This window comes from Trichoplax adhaerens, genomic scaffold (genome assembly GCF_000150275.1).
Source record: "Trichoplax adhaerens TRIADscaffold_1 genomic scaffold, whole genome shotgun sequence".
Lineage (NCBI taxonomy): Eukaryota > Metazoa > Placozoa > Uniplacotomia > Trichoplacea > Trichoplacidae > Trichoplax > Trichoplax adhaerens.
In genome coordinates, this window is record NW_002060943.1 from 9,458,403 (window position 1) to 9,482,751 (window position 24,349).

General features: G+C 32.2%; 6 protein-coding genes across 6 annotated transcripts; 4 read left to right on the top strand and 2 right to left on the bottom strand.

Annotated features, from left to right (window-relative positions):
• Positions 1 to 3,415: 3,415 nt before the first annotated feature.
• Positions 3,416 to 3,970, top strand: TRIADDRAFT_52375 (uncharacterized protein; the record flags this gene model as incomplete). Its single annotated transcript, XM_002108135.1, has 1 exon — positions 3,416 to 3,970. The coding sequence occupies one exon, from the start codon at positions 3,416 to 3,418 to the stop codon at positions 3,968 to 3,970; it is 555 nt and encodes a 184-aa protein (XP_002108171.1).
• A 2,641-nt stretch (positions 3,971 to 6,611) lies between these two features.
• Positions 6,612 to 9,359, bottom strand: TRIADDRAFT_52376 (uncharacterized protein; the record flags this gene model as incomplete). The annotated part of the gene is made up of 5 exons (XM_002108869.1): positions 6,612 to 6,725; positions 6,950 to 7,046; positions 7,927 to 7,992; positions 8,555 to 8,655; positions 9,219 to 9,359. The coding sequence occupies 5 exons, from the start codon at positions 9,357 to 9,359 to the stop codon at positions 6,612 to 6,614; spliced, it is 519 nt and encodes a 172-aa protein (XP_002108905.1).
• Positions 9,360 to 10,569: 1,210 nt separating this feature from the next.
• Positions 10,570 to 12,141, top strand: TRIADDRAFT_52377 (uncharacterized protein; the record flags this gene model as incomplete). The annotated part of the gene is made up of 6 exons (XM_002108136.1): positions 10,570 to 10,641; positions 10,806 to 10,835; positions 10,872 to 10,957; positions 11,269 to 11,385; positions 11,515 to 11,704; positions 11,992 to 12,141. The coding sequence occupies 6 exons, from the start codon at positions 10,570 to 10,572 to the stop codon at positions 12,139 to 12,141; spliced, it is 645 nt and encodes a 214-aa protein (XP_002108172.1).
• Positions 12,142 to 12,471: 330 nt separating this feature from the next.
• Positions 12,472 to 13,886, top strand: TRIADDRAFT_52378 (uncharacterized protein; the record flags this gene model as incomplete). The annotated part of the gene is made up of 4 exons (XM_002108137.1): positions 12,472 to 12,508; positions 12,630 to 12,754; positions 12,857 to 12,931; positions 13,731 to 13,886. 4 exons carry the CDS (start codon positions 12,472 to 12,474, stop codon positions 13,884 to 13,886), a joined length of 393 nt encoding a protein of 130 aa, XP_002108173.1.
• Positions 13,887 to 15,727: 1,841 nt separating this feature from the next.
• On the bottom strand, positions 15,728 to 19,702 carry TRIADDRAFT_52379 (uncharacterized protein; the record flags this gene model as incomplete). The annotated part of the gene is made up of 12 exons (XM_002108870.1): positions 15,728 to 15,824; positions 16,348 to 16,417; positions 16,551 to 16,682; positions 16,996 to 17,080; positions 17,173 to 17,244; positions 17,361 to 17,415; positions 17,490 to 17,536; positions 17,641 to 17,738; positions 17,896 to 17,992; positions 18,593 to 18,630; positions 19,217 to 19,308; positions 19,548 to 19,702. 12 exons carry the CDS (start codon positions 19,700 to 19,702, stop codon positions 15,728 to 15,730), a joined length of 1,038 nt encoding a protein of 345 aa, XP_002108906.1.
• Positions 19,703 to 20,385: 683 nt separating this feature from the next.
• Positions 20,386 to 23,574, top strand: TRIADDRAFT_49741 (uncharacterized protein; the record flags this gene model as incomplete). The annotated part of the gene is made up of 8 exons (XM_002108138.1): positions 20,386 to 20,555; positions 20,947 to 21,044; positions 21,703 to 21,769; positions 22,233 to 22,449; positions 22,580 to 22,752; positions 22,895 to 22,947; positions 23,263 to 23,405; positions 23,539 to 23,574. The coding sequence occupies 8 exons, from the start codon at positions 20,386 to 20,388 to the stop codon at positions 23,572 to 23,574; spliced, it is 957 nt and encodes a 318-aa protein (XP_002108174.1).
• Positions 23,575 to 24,349: the final 775 nt, after the last annotated feature.

Here is a 24,349-nt window from a genome sequence, read left to right on the forward strand (position 1 = left end):
GTCTACAATCAGACATGAATCATCACTACATTTTACAGTATTAATCAAACTGCTTACAATATTATTACTTTACCATTAATGTCCAACACCGTAAGGTATTGGGCATCTTTACAATCTTAGTATTTCAAGTCGTATAACGTCCTGTACCATAATTAGTTAACAGCTATATTAGTGAATAACACTTTCTAATATAGTAGTTACCAGTCACCTAAATCTAGCAGCACAAGAATATCTATTTTTAGAAACTTAACTATTCTAAATATAGTACACAACACAATCAAATATAGCTATCGCTACAAGCAAATATAGGGTGCATCACTACAACTCCTAAGATACATAATCAATGTTGATTGGTGACGAATATTTCTTGAACATAGATTGAATGGAAATTTCATTTCTTCAGTTGATGAGGATTTATTGCTATACATAAAAATCAGATTTACTGGTATAAAATATCCTAAATATATGATAATAAGACATTGAAATAAGTATACTTCTTCTAAAGATTTAGTTACGATATAGCTCATTTCTAGTCTGAATCAAATGGAATCTTTAACTCTGCAGATGGACTATTGTTATTAAGAAATAAAACTTATTAAAAATCTATCTATTTTGGGAATGTATTAGGTACGTACTAACTATAAAATTTAGATTATTTATTAAACTCATCTATTATCATTTTCAATATTTGCGATCCAGTACTTATTGTTTGAAACAATACAGCAAAAAATGCAGGTGAAACCAAAGCTTGATTATAAATGCTATATTTCTTATCTGAGGATTAAAAGAATAGTGATAAAAAAATGTCGCAAATACTTCCTTCTGAAGAGCTAGTCAAATTTCTCTCAAATACAAGTTAAGCATCCAAATTTTAATAAGATAGTCTTGATAGGCGTTACTATGCTTAGAGATAAAAGAATGATGATATCGAACTTGATATCCACTTTCAGCTAATAAAATAAACTGCTATAAAATAAAAGATACTAATAGTAAACCCAGCTATATTTTAGCTTATAAAGTACAATTACAAGAAATTTCAACAGGCAGCGATTAACGATTTTTTGCAGAATAAAAGGAAATGAATTTTTTGACACTTTAAGATAAATTCTAATACTTAGAATGGAATAATTCAGGCAAATGAGTATACAAAGGATCTCATACGCGTATTCACAGGTCCTAAAGAATTACAAATTATTAAAGATTATTTTACTAGATTATTATGCAGATAACGAAACGATTTATTATGATCTTTTTTAACGATGAATCTATTTTCATGGAAAAAATGTTAGCTATTTCTGCTCCCGAGCATTAGATTGATGTAACATTTTAGTAACCTTGCATAATATTATCTGAGATTATCATATCCTAAATGAGGTCATCAAATGAAATCATTTTTAAAAATTTGCTAAATTTAACCCTAAGCTGCTTGTTGTAGTTGAATATATAAACGATTCTTTTTGTCTTAGCTCTGCTATAAATAAATTCGATTATTTAACATTCATATATTGTATAGTAGAAATAAAATAATTTCATACAAATATTAATTAACTAGTCTAAAGTTTGTCGTATATAAAATCAATTTGTATGCTTTTGATAAGTTTACAATTTTATTCCTTTGTAGACTGCACTAGCAATAAAATTTCGAATGGAATATTTAAAGTATACTGTAAGTCGTATGATGCAGAGGTAACATCATCTGCAGCTATAATGACTGAGTTTTACACTATAAGTCTATTATTTTGTATTGCTTTCCATAACCGAAAAATAATTGAATAAAATGAATGAGTCTACTATAATAGTCCTTGATATAAAGCGAGATCGTTGTGGTTTTTTGTTCATGATTAAAGTCAACAGATAATCTGCATAATAATTTATGTAAAGATTTAGAATGTCACAGCTGTCAGTCAAGACTACAGTTACTTAATCAATCGATATTCACCGTGTATACAGAAAGAAAAAACTATATTTGATGTAAGATCAATTTAAGTCGCTGTTAAATATTTCTTATTAATAGAACAAATATGTAGAAAAGCTATGGATAATGAGTCTGCAGCTACAAATGATAGATTATTGCAATTGTTTCGCGAAGAAATAATGTATAAAAAATTAGATTATAAACCTACCACTTCCATAACTGTCCACACTTTCTATAGATATTATATGAAAGCTAATTCATGACAATCTTGTAAATCTGCGGGAAATCGTTATCGATATTGATATTCTCTGAACTAGAAATGAACGATATTCAGTACACAATGAAAATGTTCAAGAGTATAAGTAGTTATCACAATACCTACAATCGATGATTTTATTAAAGTCTAGATTAACGTTAGATGCAAATATTATAAAATGTTAATTAATTCATGACATGAATGTAGAAATTTTTCGTAAATCAAAATTCGCATGAACAGTATGGTAGTTAAGAGCTTTTGCTTAATTCCTTCTACATATTATTTAGATTGCTACTTTACACTGGAGCTTAGATTAGCATAGACAAAGATATTTGTAATTCTAGATATATTTTATAGGTGTTGTAGAAAAATAACAAAGAGAACTTTATTGTGTATATAAAATTGTGCTATACAGGGTTCTGATATATAGACAACTATTTCCTTTGCATTCTTAACTATAGCGATAATTTATATTAACCAAGTTTTTTCCGTAAGTTTTGAGAAACAGAACGAAAGATATCGACAACTCATTCAAAAAATACAATTTTAGCGTAAGCACGCATTTACTTAAAGTATCTTGCGGTTTTACTGATTACATAATTATTTATCCAGTTGTCAATGCTTGATAAAAGTTCTTTAGGCTTGCTATGAGATTAAGATGTCACATATAATTTTTTTTAAGTTAATCCTGTGAACAGTGAAGATCATGACTGCAGGATTGTAGTAGTCTACAATGGTAATTTGCTGTATCACAATATATAAATTTCGATTATCGTGGCAAATCGCAGAAAATCCAGCAGGGCAGATCTAGGAGATAGACAGACGGATACAGGGCTTCAAAAATCGCCAAGAGTTTAAGCATGCGCGAGTGTTTCCATAGCAACCAAATAGCATCATAATTAAAGTATCGGTACAAATTGCCGACAGGCTTGAAATAATAGTGGGTTTCTAAAATTTAGAATACACATTACGGTATATGTATACGTATAACGACTAGATAAGTAATTCTTACTTATATATCACTACTTTACGAATAGAACTTTAAATATAAAAAGGATACCATACTAATGAGTTCTCCTATGTTGTAGCGCGGCTAGTGATAATTTATAGCTCTAATAGTCCATGAAAATAGTTTATAAATAAAGTAGGAGTTTTATCTTGTGTAATACGGCATCTCGATCAATACCAGGCATAGAACTTTTAGATTATTGATACTGGGGATTTCATAACTACTCATTCGAAACATGGCGAGGCCTCATATGGATACTAGAAGGCAAAATTTTTGGACGGAGCTAATTCAGAAAGAAGATTACATCAGATTGACGTGGCATGAAAGGTTTCGAAGAATTAGAAAGGAGAAAGCGGAGCTCAATTTCGCTACTAAGCCAGTATATCGAAAAGAAATTACTAGGGCAATTCAAAGTGAGAAACTGCCTAAGTTGACAAATCTGGAGGCATCAAGTACGCTAACGCGTAAGATCAAAGTGGAAAGCGATAAAGTGGAAAGCGACGGTCCTTCTGCGTCAGCAGTTTTATTCGAAATGCGCCCACCATCAAGTAAAACGAAGTCTTTACTTTATAAAGGGTATAGTGCTATTGGAGAAGGACGGGCAGCTTATTTGCAAGCCAGAAAAATTGTTAATCCTGAAGGAAAATATGAGTTCCCTCTAACTTCGAGTCTCGAATACGGATGGAAAATTTCTGATGTTAATTCTGATATTAAACAAACAAAATTTGGTAGATCTAGAATTGTCAAAGATTCCTTTTATAGGTCTAATGGAGTCTTCGGTGGAAATTAGTCTTTTATCATTAATGGATAACTAATAATTGTGCCATATTAGGTCGTGCTTTTGGTAATTATGCTTTAATACATTGACAATATCTTAATTAGTATTGATCTATTTACGGTTAGCACTCACTATTCTTTACTAAACCACCTACAATTGCTAATAAAATTTGGATGATAAAGATTAGTTCATACTACTACCTCTGTATCACCAATCCAAATCATGGTCGAGTGAGATTTTGTAATGAATTAGCTTATCTAATCTGTAAGGAAAATTTTTTTTATAAGCTACCATGGCATGACACCAAAAATATCTTACAACTTATTTTCTTTAGATACTAGGGTATTCTAGACATTTATTCTACTGTAGAGCTTATGAAGCTGGAGAGCGTCAGCCTAGCACTTTCCTTTTAATTAATGATTATGTAATATACTGTAACACTGTATACACATTAGAAGAAATAGTTAGCTTGTCTTAGTATATCACAAGGGCGTTTTAAGTTTATAGTGTATACTGTCTTAAGATTGGCTCTTTTGTATTTATTGGAGCCTCTATGATTGCATTACTTTATATTTTATAAATAAATGATGTATTTCATAAGACTTTCTCCGGTTATGCACTTTAAACAATCCTGAAAATATAAAAATGTTTCACAATAAATCTAGATTGCTATGCTTTATTTAATCTCTATGAAACATAAATGTGAAGATTGGGTTCTGCACGAAAATAGATTATAAATTAAACAGTAACAAATATGATATGATGACACAAGCATCATATGTATAACTGCAGCAAGGCAAAGAAGAGATACCTCTGCAGATTTGTATAATCTGAAGTTTCTGTTCAGTTATAAAGAAATTCTATTTGCTGAGTCGAATAAAGGGGAGTTTTCAAGAAATTAAACTACTAATAGCAAACTTTACTATTCTCTAACGTTCCAGTAAAGATCGACTAATATAGCTTATAGCTATGTCGTCTGTATATTATGTCTTTATCGACGTCGGGATAAGCCGCATGCTCTAATCTCCGATATGAATGAGTTTAAGTATTTAACAGATCAATATAATCAATACAATGCATTCTATACACGTACTAAATTAACATTTGATTACTTTTTCAAAATGCTAAACAGCTTATACGATCATACTCTTATTTGGCAACTTTGAAATTAATCAAAAAATATTTCTGTTGACTTTATTAACCATGGAGTTCTAGATATAGGGTAGGTATAAGGCATCTAGTAGTACATTAGTCAATCAATTCAGGTAAAGATTCCTTACAGTTAGTGTATGTGATAATATTTCAATTCGTAATAGGATGTAAATTTAGGCTTGTCATTTTTTACGTGAATTGATTCTTTAATATATGACGATATTAAATTTAACGAACAAAATTTATCTACTTTGGAACTACACACTATATTATATGATACTATAATAAATCTGCGATGAAGATAAATAACGGTAAATATTAAGGATTCTAACTAAATGATTTTGTAGATCAATAGAAATACTGTATCAGAGTACAACAACTTCGATAAGTTGTTTTACCGTATTAACTGGAATAAAAATGGAGTACTTCTATTAGGATATAGTCTTAGTAATACAGTATTGCTATTTTATGATAATTGTAATCATTCGTAATATTTATTTGTACATGAGCCTACAATATATCTTAATCTTTGGTCTTATTCTTCTTGTCTTTTGAAGCATAAATCTTCTGTTTTTATTCTCTTAAACGCTTATACGTGTATTGTTACCTTACAGTAAACTTATTTTTCTCCTATTCCGCACTCTTGTTGGGCGTAGAAGCTGCGATTATGAAAGTATTACATCTAGTTGCGATACTTTTGGGATCCTTGGGCCAAGGAATTTTGCTGCCATGTGATACTGTACGCATTGAACGCATCTATTTAACTATTTGTAAGATAGATTTTGGGAGTTTTCTATATCATATATAGCCTGAATAAATATATTTCTGGTATTCCAAAGACCGTTTTTTAATTTACATTTGCCACGTTGTAAATCTTATATACATATAGAGTTTTAGCAAGAATAAATGTAAATCATCATGCAAATTTATACAGAACCCAATGTTGTGAGTCGCTTATGACATTCATATTATCATGGAATCATATTACGTCCAATGCTGCTGTCTGTGTAGGCTAAATGTATGGTACTTACATAGATAGCTGCTGAGAATAGTATAAGAAAAATGGGGGAGTTGTTTATATTAAACCATAGAAATAAGCACTTAGATATTCTCCGCTCATTTGGATAAAATTGTCAAACATAAGAGGTGTACAAAAACTAATATAAAATACTTTGCAATGTATCACAGTGCTGTATATCTACGCATATCGACAATGTAACGGTTATACTGAAGTAAAGCCATCCACAAAAGAAACCGCAGCAAGGACCGTTGCAGTTGTTTTTGACTTCTTCACCGAATATGGATAAAGTACTCCAAATTACGAAAATGTTCATTTTTCACCTATTGTTACAATAAGTTGTAATCACATATAGACTCAGTGAATTCAGTAACACGCAGAAATGCCTAGTTGAAATAGCCACAGCTCATCGTGTTCGGTGATCTTTTGCATCATCTTATTGACGGACACTGATACTATTCCGTTGATACGTCTTTATTACTTCTAATAATTTTTTGATTTCAAATTGGTTTGAGGAAGGAAACTTTCCACTTTTTTCCATCTTTTGTAAGGCCAAACAATGCGAGATGCTTTGCCAACTATTAAGCCAAGAGCTATCTAACGATTAGAACAATTTCAATATCATTTTTTAATGAATGAACTACTGTGCCACAAATACGACATATGCCCGTCAAGCTATCTTAAGGATTAGGAAGACTGTTATTTTTTCGAATGTGTATTAAGATTGCTATTATAAGCTAAACGGAATTACCGTACGAACAGTATTGAGGGTAAAAGTTAAATTAATTTTTCAAATTTGTGCTGTCATGTAGATAACTTACTGGACCAAAAATATTACTATCTAAACTGTTACGTCCATCGCCCTCCACCCAACAGTGGCCCTTTGGTATTATTATACAGGGATACTTCGAGGAGGTACTAAAAAGGAAAGAATAAAATTAATAAGGTATCAAGGTTCCATCATTGCCTAAACTATAATTAATGCCAAAGCAACAAACAAGTAGCATCTAACTTATATGGCTTTCTTGATTACATCAGCAACAACTAATAAACAGCATGTGATAGCACGTTTGGCTAACAATGAGCCAAGAGTTGAAGGTAAAAGATATTTTAGTTCGCATGTTGCTTTGAATAGTAATAACTAACGAATGCAGATGTTATCTCTGAGTAGTGTTCTCTAGTTACTATCATATCTCAAGTAAGATCCACGGCTGTCTAGACAACTATGACGAATATGAGCTACCGTATCTGTTTAATCAGTTAGTGTTAAGTAATTATATAAATTCTACAATACAAACTTCTAGGACATACTTGTACAAAGAGAAAATTTTTGTGATATACGAGTTGAAATAGTTAAAATGTGAAGTAATACCATATCAACAGCCTACCAAACAGTTAGTTATTAGTGCTATGTGACGTGTGTTTGCTGAATGCTGAGTATTTCGAAAACCCTCTCTTTACTGTAAATCTAAATCTAGAGCCACTTATTTACAATATGTATTTTCTTCTACTTACAGTATTATAATTATTAAAATTCACAAAGAATGCGTTCGGCTTCCAACAAATAGAATAAAACTACCAACTTTAATTATTAGTTTTCGATTTGACAGTATCAAGACAACATCAAACTCAATTTCGAATCTCAGCACCATAGCTTTGAGTTATTTATTCGTCAGAGGCATATTGATGATTATACTTATGTTATAATCGTACAAAGAACAGCTGACGACAAGCAGCTATTAAGTCAGCTTGTCGTTACTAGATTGTAGACAATACCTAAATGTTAATTTTTATTTACCTGATTCTGTCACCTTCAAGAGCAATAACTCTCTTAATTAAGAAAGTTGCTGGTTTCCGAGGATGACTATATTGCATCATGGATAAGGAAACGATTATAAATTAAGTACTTTCTTTTCTAGCTTATGTGTTAATTTAATACGTTAAGAGTGGGTATAATACGTGAAGAATTGGGGCTGTATACAGATATAAATTTTTTGTGATACGAGTGTACCTCTACCCAAAAAGTTGATGGGCTACATCTAGTATTAGAAGATTTACTTAATACAACATTTGCAACCGTGCACTATTAATGTAGAGTGTAATATCACTATGGAAAAAATACGGTAATACGAGTATCTACGTTAATTCGTATACTGTATCAGGTGTGAAGATAGGCATCAAAATTGTAATCTAGCAACAACAAAGCTCTATCAAGCTTGATCATTCGACATACAGTAAGTAATTAATAAGTGCTAGTGCGCCTGCTTGCTCATATCAATAGTTTGCAGTTGAAATCAAAAGATTATTGAACAAGAATGTAGATTTGCAGTATACTGTATACAGTTTAGTAAGCTGGAATGTCTTTAAGTTGAAAATAACAGTTCAACGAAAGAGTGTACTGCAGATATCGCTACAAAGAAACTTACGTGAACGCCACTACATCTCCTCGTTTTATTTCGTAGTGCCGGATGGCCCACGTACTAAAAAATACGTAATCTTCTGATTTACCGCTCGGATTAAAAGTCGGCTAGCGAAGAAAGCAGGCAAACATTAAAAATACGAAGTGCTCTATTTTATGAAGTTTTGCACACGTACTATACATAAACGATCTTAGATTGAGAGTTGGCTTTTCTGATCAAGTTGTATAGAGCATGCATTCTATTTTTTTGCAGTATTTACTACACTCTATTATACGGAGATGTACGCAAAAGGGTCAATTTTAGCCATACTATAAGGTATTAATCATAGCAGATGCGTTGCAATAGCATTAATAATAAAAAATTGGAATGTTCCTATTGCTCATTGCTGGAAACATCGAAACACAATTGTTGCTATTATAATGTAATTCATTATGTTTACGTTGAAGTCTTTTTATGCAGGATTAACTTCTTACGTATAAATCTATATGCAATTTCTGAACATATGCGTATAGTAGACTTATTGGATTTGTAAAGTAAATTTTCCCCAGTTGATCCAGAAATTATAATCCTCTACAGTACAGTATAGTATCATAATTTATCAGTTCAGCTGGTTTGCATCCATATACACAGATACTGTATTCCATAATAAATAATGAATGTGATTCAGTACCGTCATTGATGAGCCATCGATTACTGATATGTACCCAATATAATTGCGGAAGGTACTTGCACCCACATAAGACACGGTAAAAATCATTAAACCTGAAAATGTAAATTCTTTGAGGTATGTCTTCCACTGCAAGTGTGCCATTCTCTCTGGTTACAACTTGTCAAAGTACAGTTACGACTAATGATATTACTGGGACAGTAAAATTGAGATCAATTTTATTTTATTTGCATTTACACTTGGATTAATATCATTGAATGAAAAGGGAAATCTGATAAAGCAAAGTACAATACTGCGGTACATTGATGCGAAGTATCACGAGTAGCAAACATTCTAATACGTGATCATCTGCAAGGCTGCAACTGTCCACGATTGTCAACATCCAACGGCCGCTGGTCGTCACCGGCAGAGTACTTACTATGGACTTTGTACAGTACTGTACTTGGCATTCATTATTTTGCATTAAACCACCACTTCGACTGTACACTTAGTATGGGTAGTCTGGTACTGTAATCCCTAATTTATTATGCACAGATGATTGGATGATCTGTTGACATATTCTCCATTAATTAAGTAGCGACTTCAGTAAAATTGCGGGATTAATGAATATTTATGACTGATCAAAATACCTTTAGTACCGTATTTCTTCTAAAGGTATTTGGTTAATACAGTAGTGCCATGATACAGTGTACAGTACTGTATACTGTATGACATACTGTATAAAGTACTGTACACTACAGTATACTGTACAGTACACAGTACTGTACTTCGATCTTTTGCATTCTGGTGATCAGGACCTGATCCGGACCAGACTAGACCAGACCAGACTAGACCAGACCAGACCAGACCATGAAGACCTCTGTACTGTACTGTACAGTGTACAGTACTGTACTCAGTGTACTGTAGTGCTTCGATCTTTTGCATTCTGGTTATCAGGACCGGATCCGGACTAGACCAGACCATGAAGACTACAGTACAGTACAGTACTGTACAGTGTACAGTGTACAGTACCATACATCGTACTGTAAATAATAATACAAAGTACAGTACTTTACAGTACTATATACTGTACTTTACAGTATACAGTACTGTATTCTTGTTAGCAAAGTTTGGGTCTATTTCTCATACAAATTCATACAAGTTAGACACACAAACCTTCTATGACGTTTTTATGACACTCGATCCATACAGAATCGTACTGTACGATAGTATAGAACCTGCACACTGTTCAGTGTACAGTACACTACCGTTCAGATTCAGCCGCAATCAGAGGCTCAGCTGAACGCAAATGCAAATGCAAATGCTGTTCTGCTAAACTAGTATCCCACAAAGTTATAGCAATATACTACGAAAGATGGCCGAGAAGGACATAAGTAATCTACGAATGGCGGCGACTAGATCAGCTACTTACGGCATCATACTGCAGGTTGCACAAATGCTGCAGTGCGAGCTACAGCACTTTCAATGTATGATACTGTGCAGTGTAGTTGTATGCAAAAATTGAAAATTTAGATATGCCCTCTGGCTGTCAATATATTCTTATAATATAATATACAGTATACGCGTATATTACTCTACTTGTAATTTTAGACTGTCAATAGGATGGAAGTCGATAGCAAGGTTTGATTCAATATTTAATGGCATCTATTTCCATAGGTGATTGTGCGTACTGGGACGTTCATCCTTAATTCCGTACTTCTTCGCTATATTACAAAAGAAGTCCTTGGTATAGTAAACGTCAGGTAAGAATTTCAACCTGATAAAACAAGGGTAAATCGGAAAATTCTTGAATAGGGAGATCAACATCAAGTACTATACAGTAAATTCATACGCACATGGTACGCGTGTATGTAGGCATTTTTCTACCGTAAACTATCTTAACTTAAGGACATGAGTAGTTCGAATTGACGTATTGTGAAAGTTTTCCTTATAGTAATAATTAACAGTCATATGAAACTATAACTTTATGTTTACTAGCTATGCGTATTCAAACAATTCTTGTTGACAAACTAAAATAGTAACGTACAACATATATATCTTATTGTTAATGTAGATTGACATTACTACACACTACTTTGCTGTTTATATCTCGTGAAGCTTTTCGAAAGTCTTGTTTAAGTAAGAATGATCAGATCCATTGGAAGCAGATTCGTAATTGGACATGGTGCACGTATGTATATCTCCCTAGATAACTACTTACTGCATGGTGCATCGTTCTTTTATTTTCTATTGATGATAAAGATGTAAAACAACTTGATTTCGTACTGATAAAATCATGTTGATGTAAACTGATGTCTAGATTTGGCCTTGGCATCATTATTAGTGCTATATTGGTATACGTTTGGATTAACGTGTTAGAGTCACCTTCTGGAACTATAGGAAATAATTACCCTCTTGCTGTATTGATGTTTACTGTATGCGGTCTCATTGAATTGCTTGTTGAGCCAATTTGGATTCTATCTCAAATTCACATGTACATTAAACTAAAGGTTAGAATTTTACTATGGAGGATAATGCTTTATTATATACTAACATAAATCTGCCTATCTGATTTAGATCTTAAGTGAAGGAATAGCTCTGACTGTTCGGTGCATATTAACAACAGTCCTAGTGACATATTTTTCCGATCTAGGCCTAATTCCTTTTTCTATAGCTTTTGTAAGCACATGAAACGTAATAATATGATATACAGTATTAAAAGTATATATAAAATAATGTAATATGTCTTGATTAATCTTTAATGGTAAGGAGCTAACGCATTTCTTCATGTTAACAGATATGTTACAGCATCGTTTATGTTTCAATATATTATGGCTATTTCTTTGTACTGGTTACCGTAAGAAAAAATACTCAGGAAGCTAAAGACTTTCCAATTAAGAATATTTCCGATTTCTTTCCGTCATCAAATGATAATATGGTACTCTAGTAACTTTATGACATATCATTGCTTGTAATCAGCATGTATCTATTTATGCACCTAATTATATTTATCAATATTCAAATAAATCACATGCTACGTGGTAAACTAAGATAATTTGCTAATTTTATAGAGTTGGACAAACTGGTTTTTAATAACTCAAACTTGGAACTTTTTAATTCAGTGTTTGCTAAAGCTGTGTTTAACTGAAGGTGAAAAGTAACGCTTATTTATAAATCCATCTTTTGCAATTAGAAGAATCTGCTGAACGGCTTATAAATAGGAGCTATATAAAATTGTCCGTTTAACATTCATTGATTTATAGGAGAAAGATTCGTAATGACAATTTTTAACCTACTAGACTTTGGTGAACAAGGTACAGCCTTCTGCTGAGACAGTATATTCTTTCTCTTTTAACGTATGAAAAGTGATAGATAGAATACTAGGACTAAGATATTAATTAATACTCATAATATGAATTAATATCATACTTGTAGGCATATATGATATTGTCAATAATCTGGGCTCCTTGGCAGCTCGTTTCATTTTCTTACCAATTGAGGAAAGCTATTACCTTTTCTTTGCTCAAACAATGCAAAGAGATCTTCCAGCTGAACAACAAGTCAGTAATTAAATTCTCTATATGATATCTGGTTTCTATTGATTTTTTTTCCTAAAAAATTGTGCAGCAGGTCTTTAATTTTACCATTTCTATTAATTTTAGAAATCTATAAAGTCAGCAAGCGAAACCCTAGAAATGCTCTTAAAATTAGTTTTCCTAATTTCTGTAACAATCCTGGTATTCGGTCAGTCCTATTCACGCTTATTATTGCAAATTTATGGTGGGCGACTATTTGCTGCTGGATCAGGCACGTTATTAGGATAAGCAAAACTTCTTTTGAATGCAGTTTACGACTAGTTTGCTTTGTCTATTGGTCGAACTAATCGAAGTCATGATTAAAATAGGTCCAATACTTTTACGTTGGTTCTGCGTTTACACTGTTGCTTTGGCTGTAAATGGTACTACTGAATGTTTTGTATTTGCAGTTATGGCTAAGCATCATCTGCAGAGGTAGTGTAGTATCCCATGATGATCATGATTCCGTATCACTAAAACTTATTGTGTTACTTTTTAATTAATTTAGGTATAACTGGTTTATGTTCCTTTTTTCCGGCGCTTTTTTAAGCTTTTCATGGGTTATAATACCCAGATATGGTAGCGTCGGTTTTATTTGGGCTAATTGTCTAAATATGTTTCTAAGGATTTGTCATAGGTGATCAGTGACTACTGGTATTTATATGAGGATTAAGATAAATTGAATTTGATACAGTATCATCTATTTTACAGTATTTGGTTTATTTGGAAATATTTTCGGTCAACACCATACAAGCCTCTAACGGGCTTGTTACTTTCTCCATTCGTGGTGATCATGTATGCTATAGCTCTATCACTTACGTGGTATTCAGAGGTGAATATTTGTATTTTTTATTACACTTTTTGTTAATAGATTTAGTTAAAATGATTTAAACTATCACACTTGCCTCATTTTATGATGAAATAATCTATTGCTATATTACCTTACTACATTATCGACTAGGTTACCTTTGGTGGTACGAATAACCTAAATGACATTCTTCATCTTGGAATTGGAGGTGTAAACTTTATTCTTGTTATACTGATAATCTACGTGAAAGAAGAAAAGCTAATGCTCTATATAAAAAAGCAATACTTTGTTAAAAAGAAAGCCGTATGAGGAATTATCACTTTAAGTTAATAATTTTCGTAAATACTACTGAATTTTATCTTGATATTATTATATTTAAACTGGTAAAGCAGATCTGGCTGACCGATTTGTATTGAATGATTAACAAAACGTGGAGTATATCAACAGTAAACTGTTATATCATATAATTACAGAATAAAACGGCCAACTACAGTCTCGATATCCAGCTACTATAATTGTACAAAGCAGCTTCCTTTAAACTACTATTTTTAAGACAAATGTAAATCATTTAATAGAGTAAGAATAGTTATTCTAGTATTATCATTCAATGCAAAGGTTGAAGATGACTACTAAAGTTAGCTCCAAATTTAGTGTGAACGATTTTACGATAAGGTAAGCAACAAATGAATAATTTTATGATACGAAATGGCCTATATCGTATAGTGATGGGATAACTGGTACAGTGGAAGCTATTTAATTCAGTGGCATAAAATTGAGATTGATTTAGTAACCCAAATCAATTTATGAATAGCTAAGCCTAAGGGCATACAGTTAAGGACGCAGTTAAAGGCGATATTAAAAATTTTTACAAAGGAAGTCTTATTGACCTTTGATTATCACTTAATTATAAGGCAATGAAAAGAAAGAACTGATTATTTTTATGGTTAAAATGTAAATATATAATAAAATAGCCAATTTCAAATTTGACGACCAAGTCGGTAAATTGCTATAAATATAGTTTTAACAACTAATCTGAATTTCACAGTAATAGAAGGTGCAAATATTGCTTCATTGTTGCGATATTTAACATTAGAATTGAATTAAACCACATTTCAGTGGTTGTTATCCTTCCGTAGATATGAAAATTAAGAATATCTTAAGGACTACAGTAAACATACATAAATAACGGCGACGTAACGCGCTACCGGTCAATTGTATTGAAAAGTCGCTAATCTAGATCTGTCAGTATCAATACCAATCTATTAATCCTTACTCGTTTTTGCTCGTAAGTGGATTATCCGTTGCTACTACATAGCGCTGTATATGCTGATAGAGATTGCATGTCCGATTTCCTAAGCGGTGAATTTTTGGCTGTAAAATGCGCGTGACCTGTGATACTAATAGTAACCTGAAAGTCAATATCAGTGACTTTGATTGAAATACGTAGTTAAACTCTTGTAATGTACAATTTTTTAAGCGTATATGCATTTACTATTATTTTTAGGTAAATTAGTCATTTCAAAATCTCTCATTATCGATTCGCACCTCGCAAACTTGCTTTGTACGGCATACTATTACATATATATATTTGTGACTATCTACCGTAATAACTTAGTATTTTTCACAGTTTAGGCGCTTCATTACGCTGAATAAAAATAGCATTAATAATTTAGTCTTGTAGATTCATTTTTATTAAATCATTAAGATGTAGCATCGCTTTTCACAGGCTACTAGTCATGGAGAAGGAATTTATATAACTTAAATTTATCTCAGATTAAGATTTTGGAGGCGTTTCTGAAGATTATGATGCTATACTAGGGGGATGTTACCAGCATCTGTACCCCTATATATAGCGGATATCCAAACTCTTGATTTATATGTGCGACTGTTATTTCCTAAAATTGTGATATAAAGTAAAAATGTAATGTCATCTTTTTGGAATAAATATAGATATACAGAATATAGAAAAAAATATACCTCATCGGGATGCAAAGTAATGTACAAAATGTCCGTAGAGGTTTCATGATTTATCTGGCAGTCCTTGCCGTAATTTATTATTATAAATCTATAAAATTGAGCCCCGTTAAGGGAATCAGCATGACTTTAAGCGGTTAGAAATATCTCAAATGAATTTATAATACGTTGAAAGTTTACTTTGTCATTATACATCGAGAGTTTTCGAGACTTAATGACATAGCAACATCATGTTCTGATATGTTTCTCTTCAAAGATATTCTCTTCGGCGATCTAAAGTTTTATAATGGTATATAAGGAGTGAATGTAAGTACGCATATTTAAATCAAGAATTAATGGTTACAATTTACATGAAACATGCAAAAATTCATTGGCATACTTATAGTAATTTATAATGATGTCTATTCCAAATCGAAAGCCAATCCACCGCCAGTGGTGCTAAACAAATGTAAAGATTACACTTTAGTAGAACTAAAACTGGGCGGATCAATTAAGCTAGGGAATTTAACTGGCTAATAGTAAAAAGGGCGCTGGACTGTTATTTATGGTGGATTCTAACGTTGCAATCCACTTCTATCATGCGACCCAGCCTAATGCAATTATTGTAAAATTGTTTTTCACAGCAAGATGTTGGACTGAAAAAGTTAATACGTAAAGAAAAATATTTAGCATAACGCCAGTCTAGGATACAATAGTTATGATATACTATGAAGTACCGAGTAAGCACTCTGTCTTCACGAACTACAATTAGCTCGGTACTATAAGATAATTATAATACGAGAATATGCAATCTTACCCGAAATCATCACCTTCCTCAACAGCTAGCAGGGTTCTCCATTCCTGACGATAAATAGGTAATAGCCAATCTATAAATATTAAGACTATTTCACTTATCTGTGTTGTAAATAAACGGACTATCTAAATGTGCAAAAAAATCTATCATTTATTATTCATGCACATCAAAGCTACGTTTTGCGACTTTTTAGGAATAAGTGTTACCTTGAGAAATAATACGATCTTTCTCGATTTGTCTAGCAATCTTAGTATCGGTTATAATATGGTTAAACTTTAATTGGCGAAAAGCTAACGAAAATACTTTTCCTTCCTCTGTTACTAAGAAATTTGTGGAACCTGTACGCTCATAAAATGTATATTATAATTTTTAAATTAAATCTAAAATTGAGGAAAATACTAAATATACTAGTATATAGTTTTTATAGGAATAGAGATATTACCAGTATGATCTTCATAGTAAGATTGCATATCGTTCAAGACATATTTAAAAGCTTCGCAAAGAGAAACGTGTTCGTGATTCTTGCACCATGTAGGGTGTAATCTCAAGTACATCCACTAGTAAGAAGAATCAGTGAAGACTAATAACTTTATAATCAGGTCACAGAATATACGCTCGTAAGTACTATAATTTGGACATTTTTAACTTTACCCTCTTTAACATCGCATATACATCCATTTCCACCTGCAGCACAAGCAAAGATGGAGAGCTTACAATTTTTTCCATTAGATTTACACTAATAAAGGTCATATATAGAGAATAATAAGTATTTGTTGTGAAATTGTTTGCAGAGCTGATACAGTAATAAGTTGAACTTGAAATTCATACTCTATAGACTGCAGCAGCATCAAGTCGTATCGTTTGATAGTCAGCAGTCGCAGTGCAAGCCAGTCCATGCACCTAAATTTAAATATCATTAAATACCAATGGCCATTACAGTATATTTTTGGACATACAAGGCGATCTCTATGTTCAATCTTAAAGTTACAATGATAATTGCACTACCGATTGGATACTTCTAGTAAACCATATGCAGAAGCAGCTTCTCTGAAAGTGCGTTCATTTTCTTCGCTAAACAAATCGAAGAACATCTCTTGTTAATAAAGTGAGAAGTTGCATAAATTCTCTTCGACTGTCATGTTAACCTTATAGTAGCGATCATCACGTCGGTGCAACGTTTAATTAAATTATCCTAAGATTGAAACAGAAAAAGGGGAATAAGCAGGTTATGATATGGTAATTTTACTATTTCACCATTGGAAATGTGTTAAAGCTGATACTGTAAGAATATCTCACTATCTGAAGCATTGTTGCTACAGCTACAATGGAAATAGCTTCCGAAGATTTAATTTCGGTGTCGTCATCATACAGACTAGCAAAAGCCGTATTAATAGCTATGGGAATAGAATAATAAAAATTCGTAAATACTTTACGATCAGGTAGAAGGTAAGTTATAGAATTAGATGGTAATATGGTTGGCGATGCTGTTTGTTTACGTATCACTATTATTGTATCTTTGAAAAGTGTAGATTATTACATGAAGTAGCTTACCATTGACAGTAATGTTCTTATCGATCATTTCAATCTTTACGTACGTAGCCTTTGACTCCTGCCAAAATCCGCTGAACATAGACTTAAAATAGCCAGCCTGCAGTATCGTATTATCCACAATCAGTTACGTATGATGTGTAATAGTAATATCGCTAGTTTATGCACTAAAAAAGATGCTATATCATCAGCAAGCAAATTGCTATAGTATTAATGATACTGTAATACTACTACTGTAGTTCATTACGGTAAGGAAAGAATAATTCTAAATCGATTGCTCTAACAGTTTTGATGGGCTCAAATCTATACTATTGACGAATTTAGTTTTGAGATCTAGATAATATTACTATTAATACATACTACCATAGCAATTATATCAAGTTGAGTTATCGTTTCTCACAAGACAGCGCGTACTCTATGTATATAGTACCTAGAGATCCAAAAGATCCCCTTTTCAATAATACTCGTATTATTATAATCATAAATTTTAATGTCCAGCTAAAGGTATTTTAAAACTAATCCATGGAACCCCTAAGTAACTGCTTCATCGTATCCATCGCCATCTACTTCTGCGACGGTATAATTATAAATTAATTAAAATTTTGTATTCGATTGAATCTAAAGATGTGCACAAATTTGCAAAGTAGATCACTTATTATTATTAAATCAATACCAAGAGCACGATAGTCGGTTAACGTACTCGTATTAAGCAGATTTTATGCATCTTCCACTTGTAACCTATGATGAAAAAGAATATAATTATTATTGGAATTTTTTGGCTTATACGTAAAGTCATAGTTAGACCAATGTACTGTATGATCAACCATGGTATTTTACTCTATAGAACAGTATGGTAAAGGTTGGGGTATATCACTTCTAGTGAAATTTCAAAATCTGCATAGATTCCAAATTTTTCGATATTACGTAATGCAAAACATTCAATACAACGTAAGGACTAAGGAGGTAAAAAAAAATTCCCTTTCAATCGGTAAATATAATAGAAGATCAAGTTGTGTTTACACTTGTATTCTTCGAGATTAATGATAGATAATGTATAAAAAATCATCACAAATTTGAAATTTAAATTGCTTCATAAATACTGATGGTTGATGCTAGCCGGCTTGTATCAAATTTTTATGTTAATTACTACTGCAGTACTGTATTATGCAAGATCACGCTCTGTTTACCTATTTTACAAATTCTTACAGATTAACGATAGATGTTGTATGAAAAAATCATCACAAATTAGAAACTTTAGTAACTTTATAAACACTGATGGCAGATACCTGATTCTATCAGATTTTTATATTCATGACTACCGTACCTAGTGCTTCAATGGTAGTATCGCCATTTTCATCATTGAAAAATAATTTACTAAGAGTATACTGATGATATATTGCTTCATCGTTTCTTTGCCTAATAGGACGTTGGTAAATAAGGTTAATATGGAAATATACTATAAATCGTTATTACTTCATAGATGACAACTATAGCCTTGTACCTACAGTATAAGAGCTTTTCTAACGTCTATGATTTTAAAGCAGTAGAGTAGATATACAAATATTGGTAGAAGCTACTGCGAGGAATATTCAGCAATCGATGATACCGCTAGTCTAACCCGATAGAGGTGAAAAACTTCCACGATTACATGTCACCTTTTAGTACAGGCTTGCAAACTATCTGTAGCGTCTTCAGTATCTTCATTTTGGTTTATCGTGCGTTTTCGTTTGTTTTGGGGGCGCTTAAACTGCACACTGTGATCATAATTGGAATCTTCAGTGAGCTCTTTTCTGAAGAAGTAGTTGCCCATACTGCAATTCGCTGCAAACCATTGCCCTTTTCAGCGTTGATGGAAATCTTCTTTCCCTGCTTAGCGCCCACTTCCAGCTTCCAGAATTAGACACTTGGCTCGGACAGCCGGACATTGCGGTCCAATACTTGGTTACTGTATCCACGTACTTGGTTATAATGTTATTATTATATGAAAGCAAAGCTCGATTCTGGAATTCATTTATTTTTCTCAATTAAGTCATATTACACATTGAATGCTATTGTATTTTTGCTAAGTTCTACTTGAAAGTAGTTATGCAGCTTAATATTCATGTTTTTGAATTAATAGAAATGAGTAAAGAAAAATCGACGCAGAAGATCCATACAAAGTAAGTCGTTTTTCTTTTAGGCCTCATTCTGTCTATTGTAGCAAAGTCCGTCCATCCGTAGCGCCTCTACTGCAGTGAACCTCAAGGCTGACTACGAGAAGAAAATCAGTAACCTTGTAGCAGTCGTATGATGAGTGTGTACACTGTACCCTATGGACTGTACGAGTACTACAGTGTACAATACAAGAGGTCCTCTGCAAAATTCGCCGAGCTTACAGAGTTATAGTAGTCCCTATCCCGTTGACATCTGCAATATTTATATATATATTCGTACTTTAATTGAGCAAGTTGTGTTTTATAGCTTTCGCCTTCTAATAAGGATTTAGAGAGAAAAATGAAAAAGATGTTATTAAACGAAGATACCATTCGTTCACTCCGAGTAGCTAAAATTTTCCGAGAAAATAATGATAAAATAAATGCAGCTGATTTTTCGAAGAATGGAGAGTTACTTATATGTAGCAGTCAAGATGATTCTATTGTAATTTATGATTGTTTGAAGGGAACGTAAGTACTATATACTCGACTTTAAAAAAAATAGTCAAGTAATGTGTAGCATTAAGGCCAAATTATGCACTGGTGTGAGCTATAGTAATTACTGTCGATTGAATTAACACTACAGCATTAAATGCTATCTAGTTACTACAACTATCGATAATGGAGTAGTCAGCTGAATTAGAGTAATTAATGAATTATCCATAGATTGTACAGTACTTTAAAGGCAAGTAGATGCAGTGATAATAGCCAAATTTACATCACTTTACCATAAATACAAGTAGTGTATGACGAACATAGCATTACTAACTGATTTACTGCAGTACTCTTCGTCGTATTCATTAAATACAATAACTAACTGTGAGTGAAATTCTGTCTTTGGATATTTTATAATCGTACAAAGAACTAAAAGAACTATCTATAGCAAAAAGTATGGTGTGGATCATATACAGTTCACTCACGCGCCGAATACCGTAATCCACTCCTCATCAAAGGTTGATGGTAAGGAAATGAACAATATGATTTATATCTCGAATATAGTGCTGCGCATAATTATACAGCAGAAAAAGCTAACCCTTCGTTCATACGACCAAGTTTTAAGTTCTGTATACGTATATGGACACGGACGAGAATACAGTAAATTGATTATCTAACGATCTGAGTTATGGCACAGCTATAGGATGAGATACCATTTAATCTATTAATGATACAGTACATAAACTCAATTGACAGTATAGCATGGAATGCAATGCAACATCTAAACTAAACTAGAATTCGGGCTGTTACCATGGACAGTCCTGATGGACTACTTTTTATTGTAGTCCATTCTATAACTGATGCTATACAGTGGACTGGATCTATACAGTGTACTTGTACGCGTAATACGAATATGATGAGTAACAATTCCATACAATAATAAAATGAAATTACATATGCTTTTAATTTCTACACTGTAGATTAGAAAACTTCCAAATCAGTAAACTTACAGTAGTATACTAGTATTTATATTAAAATTATAAGACTAATATTCCTTTTTTACATAAAAATCTACTTAATCTACTTACTTACTTACGTTCGTATACTAGTAGTTTTATATTATTTATCCTAGATCAAATAGAATTATGTTCTAAAATGACTTCATATTGTATTTATATTTCAGATACTATTCGATATTTGTCATTGCATGACAATAAATATTTACGCTATTTTAATGGTCACACAAAGAGGTAATGTTAAAAGTGTTCGCATTAATTGTGTATATAACTGACTTTAAAATGAATCACCTACCCAAAGATTAGATATTTAATCTCGAACATTTACGCGTGTTTAATAATGCAGCATCGTTCTTTGGATAATTAACCAGAAAATCTAGATCGCTTAATTTTCTTACCTGCGAATTATTATAACGTTCATATAATATTTTTCAAAAACATAATATTTTATCTTAATTGAATAAATTATACTGCTTAGTTTCTCAATGAATTCTACGGAGTAATGATAAACAAAACTACTAAAAGCAATGGTGAAAGATAATTATAGCCAAACTGTTTCTCAACTGCGGTGTAAAGGAGTGATAGTTATAGTGTTATAATCAACGTTGTTTTGGTAGTGATATTTTAAGATTAATGTACTAGTAAGCTAGATCGTCTCACAGTTTTGTTCACAAATGACTTGTTCTCCTTCTGCTAGAGTTGTATCACTTAATATGTCACCTACAGAAGATAAATTCATTTCGACGTCGCTAGATCATACTGTACGACTATGGGATTTAAGATCGCCTAATTGTCAAGGGCTAATGCATGCTAATGGAAGAGCCATAGCGTCTTTTGATCCAGATGGACTAATATTCGCCGTAGGTATCAATTCTCAGCAAGTAAAGCTATACGATGTCCGATCATTTGATAAGGTATACGGCAGAATGTCATAGTGTTTAGTAACGATAAAATTTTACGTATACGCCTTAGAGCGAACTCATTAGTAGTAGTATGAGATCATATTAATTAATTATAGTACTTGCTTATTTGCATCACATATAGGGACCATTTTCTACATTTCAACTGTCAGAGGAACATCTTCGTGATTGGACCGGGCTAAAGTTCAGTGGCGACGGCAAAATGATCTTAATTTATAGTAACGGAAATTTTATTCAACTACTCGATTCTTTCAATGGAGACGAGCTACGAAATTTTAGTGTACATATTTTTTATATGTGATTAAACTATTTTTACAATAATATTTTTACTCTTATGTTGTTAAGGATTTATGATGGGATTGTAACCGTACTTGTGGTGAATGTATGTACATCGCTAAATTTATTACATTCGACTTATGTAGATACCAGGTAATCCTAGAGCTGTTTCCTTAGAAGCTTCTTTTACCCCGGATTCACAATTTATCTTATCAGGTTAGCTGAACTTAAGGTTTCAAACATTCGATGTAAAATATTGTTATTTATGCATCATTATCTACTGGATGAATCATTAAGATCCTAATTTTCGTATTCGGTTTGTTGTTTGAGATTCATGACAAATGTCGTACCACAGAGACATAAAAACCTATACGGGTCATACAGTTTATTTCATGTTCGGTAGCTTCGCGAAGTTATTTTAAAATTACGATAGTTTTCATTAGGTTTTATACATGGGAGAGTATTAATTCGAGTAGACTGTGCTTTAAGTGATAGATATAGTTAAATGTTAGATATTCTTATTTTGTATAGGCTCAGCTGATGGTCAAGTTCATATATGGAATACAGATACTGGCGATAAAGTTGCTGTTTTACAGGGACATCATCCTAGTGCTGTACAGTGCATTAAGTTTAATCCGAAGTATATGATGATGATAAGCGCATGTACTAATACGGTGCGTGCAAGGATTGATTAACTCTAAAAACTTAGCCGACTTAAACTATCAATCAACTAAAATAGCATTCCTATATACTGAATTACTTTTAACAATTTAGCAGCTATAAATCTTTAATTTATAATTTGTACAGGCTATTTGGATAACGGAGAGCAATGAAGAAGGGTAGTTCATCTTTTATCACGATAATAACTCCTTTTAAGTCATTAAAGCTAGTAGTGTAAACTTTTCTGTTTAAATAATATTTATTAGCATTTTTACAAATTATTCTCTACTCATGTTTACATTAATTAAAATAACCAGTTTGTAACAGTTATTTGGACTGCTTACAATACGTTATTATACTACGCTATTTTTGTTGATATCATTACCTTTTATTCTTGAATGGTTGTTACGCTATTGCGCATATCTTTTCAAGTGTTGTTTTATAATTTGTAAAGACATACATTCGTTTCATTTAGCATTAGTAATTAATCCGCTGAACATTGCAATATGTGTGGACTATTAGCGCGACAAAGTTCTGAAATTCTTTTATTATCAACAGAAGAAGAGTTATGACTTGAGACTCGATTGTATTTAATGCAATGGTGACCAAATACATTATGATAAAAGTACAATGTACGACGTAAAGTACAGATTCTTGTGTTAATGACATATAGTCAAACCGTAGAGTGAAATAAGTAATGTTATAGAAATCTTGGGATCGTTATCCCATCATAATTCACCCGGTAGCTCAATTGGCAATGTAGACATTTTACACAGTTTCTTGAATTTCTCCATTCGCAAAGCCATTTAAGTTAATTATTTTACAAAATTCAAATTTGTGAGGAGAAAGTATACAGTTTACGCAATTATTTCACATATTATCTAGACAAAGATTGAATGATATCCAATCTTTAGAAGTGACTTTAGACTCAATAAAATTAGACACCGTTGGAATGGAT